Below are 2,335 nucleotides of genomic sequence, written 5' to 3'. Positions count from 1 at the left end.
TATACAATGGTTCAGATCAAAAAACGGACAAAACTAGCACTTTTGAGAAAGTCTGATAATTGCTCTACCACTGTTTTGGTCATACAATGGATGTGGTAGGCACCGTGAAAAATCATTCAAAAAACATGTTAAACTCTCAATTTCAAAGACAGGAAAGAGTTTCTTTTTATATTAACTATTAACATGTACATAAATTTAGTTCATTTATTCAATACATACAATCTTAGGTGATTAAAATCTATTAAATTATATTGTCACTTTGTTGCCATAATATTTTTTTAAGTAACCATTAGTCACTTTGAGTCACTTGTTTTAGAAAGAAGATGCACTTGTGAGTTCTGGCAAGTAGTAGTACACTGACTTTTCCTATGTTAAATGCAATTGATGTAAGTTGCTTAAAAGTAGGCTAATAAAACCGTCAGCTAAATGACTAATGTAATGTAAGCCTTTTCCATGAAGCTTTCAGCATTATAGTCAACCTCACACTGTCTATGATTCTAGATATCACATTCATTTTCAGTTTTCGATCAAATTGGACTATCATGAATACACAACCAACATACTACTACCAACATCTTTATTACCCAGAAAATAATATGCATTTAATAGGAGGACAAGGGAAAATGCATTTGCATTACCAGATAATCATTGTTTATCTGAAGTTCCAGAGGGCGTACCTGTGCATCTGAGACCAAAACGTATGTGATAAATGAGGATGGGTCTAATAGTGTGGTCTCTCAGGCCATATATTGGAGAGCTTAGACACCTGGGTAAGTTCACAAGGCATACAAAGAGAGCATAATGAATACGTTCAAATGTAACCCTATCCACTTTTCCATGGAAGGCTGATAGAATTGGGGAGACAAGAGTGGTGGAGAGACTCAGGAGGAGCTGAATCAGATGCAGCAGTACCGTCTTGTGGGCCTTAGTGATGGAGGTCTTTTCTGAGGAAGCAGACTTGGCTGCTATCATCACACCAAAATATGAGAAAATAATTATGATACACACAGATATAAAATTGATGCCAGTGAATGCTTTATCCAGATCATCTAATATTTTCAGTCTAAAAACATTCCCTTTAGCACAAATGTCACGCATGTTCTGATCCAAAGGAATAGGCTCTAGAAGGATAAACATTATAAACCCTATTACAGTGATTATGGTGCTCAGGGTCCACACCACAGCAATGGCCACAACTGTGCTTTTGATGGTGATTATCTGAGCATGCCTCAGTGGAAAGCAGACAGCCACATACCTCTCAAGTGACATTACTGCCAGGTTAAAAGGGGAGATATTAGTGACAAGGATAACACACAAGGTAATTATGACACATGCATAGCGAATCAGGTAAATTCCGGCTATGGCCAGTATGTATAGCAATTGACTCAGTGCCAACTGCAAGGTTTCAGCAAAGAGAAGATTATACAGCAGGAGATAGCGAGAGGTCTCTCTAAAGACTGGTTTGCTCCTTAGAGTGAACAGCATGACCCCATTGATATAGAGAAAGAGTAAGCAGGGTGACAGAGACAAGAATATATTGAGCGCTCTCAGATTTGATTTCTGCAGACTTAGTGTTTCGTTGTTCTGGGTTGAGTTAGACATATCTGAATTGCATCTGAAGAAAAAAAAACATTCTGTCAATACTGGTACTCTGGAGCAAGTTTTCCGATTCATTAATACTAATTTCGAAGCAGCAAATCACATAGAAATCATTATGTTCCTCAACAGTTGACAATTCATTCCGTCTAAATTTTTGGTCTCAAAGATGCCCTAGCAAGACTGTTTCACTTAAGTTTTGAGGCTCCTACCCAAACAACAATGACTTTTTGAGACCATAGGGTGCACTGCAGAGAAAATACTTACTTGTGGAAAAATACACATTTAATCAAAATGCCATCTTCTGTTTGCACAAAATAACTAATTAGCCTCCAAGACAAATAGAAGATGGAAAACCATAAGGTATCCTTTTATCAATCAGATAGATCACCTTTTCGATCTCGAAATCAGTTCTACAAAAATAGAATGGGGAGCAGAAACCAGTCAAAAATCGTGGGGAGTATGATGGTTGTTCATGTTCATCAGATGATCTGAGTGGCTTCCATGTAATCCACTGAATTTAAAATAATTTCTACCCCTCCTTGACATACTGTAGCACTACTACACGTGTCAGTAAAGCCACCAATTGGAGTGCAGCATAGGGTCCCTTGCAGGGACATCAGATGTGTCTGTGTGTGTGATAAAGCAATGTATCACTCTAATCCCTTACCTAGAAGATGTCAATATTTACTAAGAACATTAATCATGTATACAGTACAATGAGTTCAATAATGTCAAA

The 2,335-nt window shown here is 37.4% G+C and overlaps 1 protein-coding gene across 1 annotated transcript; it reads right to left on the bottom strand.

Moving 5' to 3' along the window:
• Positions 1-652: 652 nt before the first annotated feature.
• On the bottom strand, positions 653-1,485 carry LOC311318902 (odorant receptor 131-2-like; the record flags this gene model as incomplete). The annotated part of the gene is made up of 3 exons (XM_084450336.1): positions 653-685; positions 823-965; positions 1,095-1,485. 3 exons carry the CDS (start codon positions 1,483-1,485, stop codon positions 653-655), a joined length of 567 nt encoding a protein of 188 aa, XP_084306462.1.
• Positions 1,486-2,335: the final 850 nt, after the last annotated feature.

The sequence above is a fragment of the Borostomias antarcticus genome (genome assembly GCF_949987555.1).
Source record: "Borostomias antarcticus genome assembly, chromosome: 15".
Classification (NCBI taxonomy): domain Eukaryota; kingdom Metazoa; phylum Chordata; class Actinopteri; order Stomiiformes; family Stomiidae; genus Borostomias; species Borostomias antarcticus.
The sequence above is the reverse complement of the archived record's forward strand: the minus strand, read 5'-3'. Positions and strand labels throughout refer to the sequence as shown.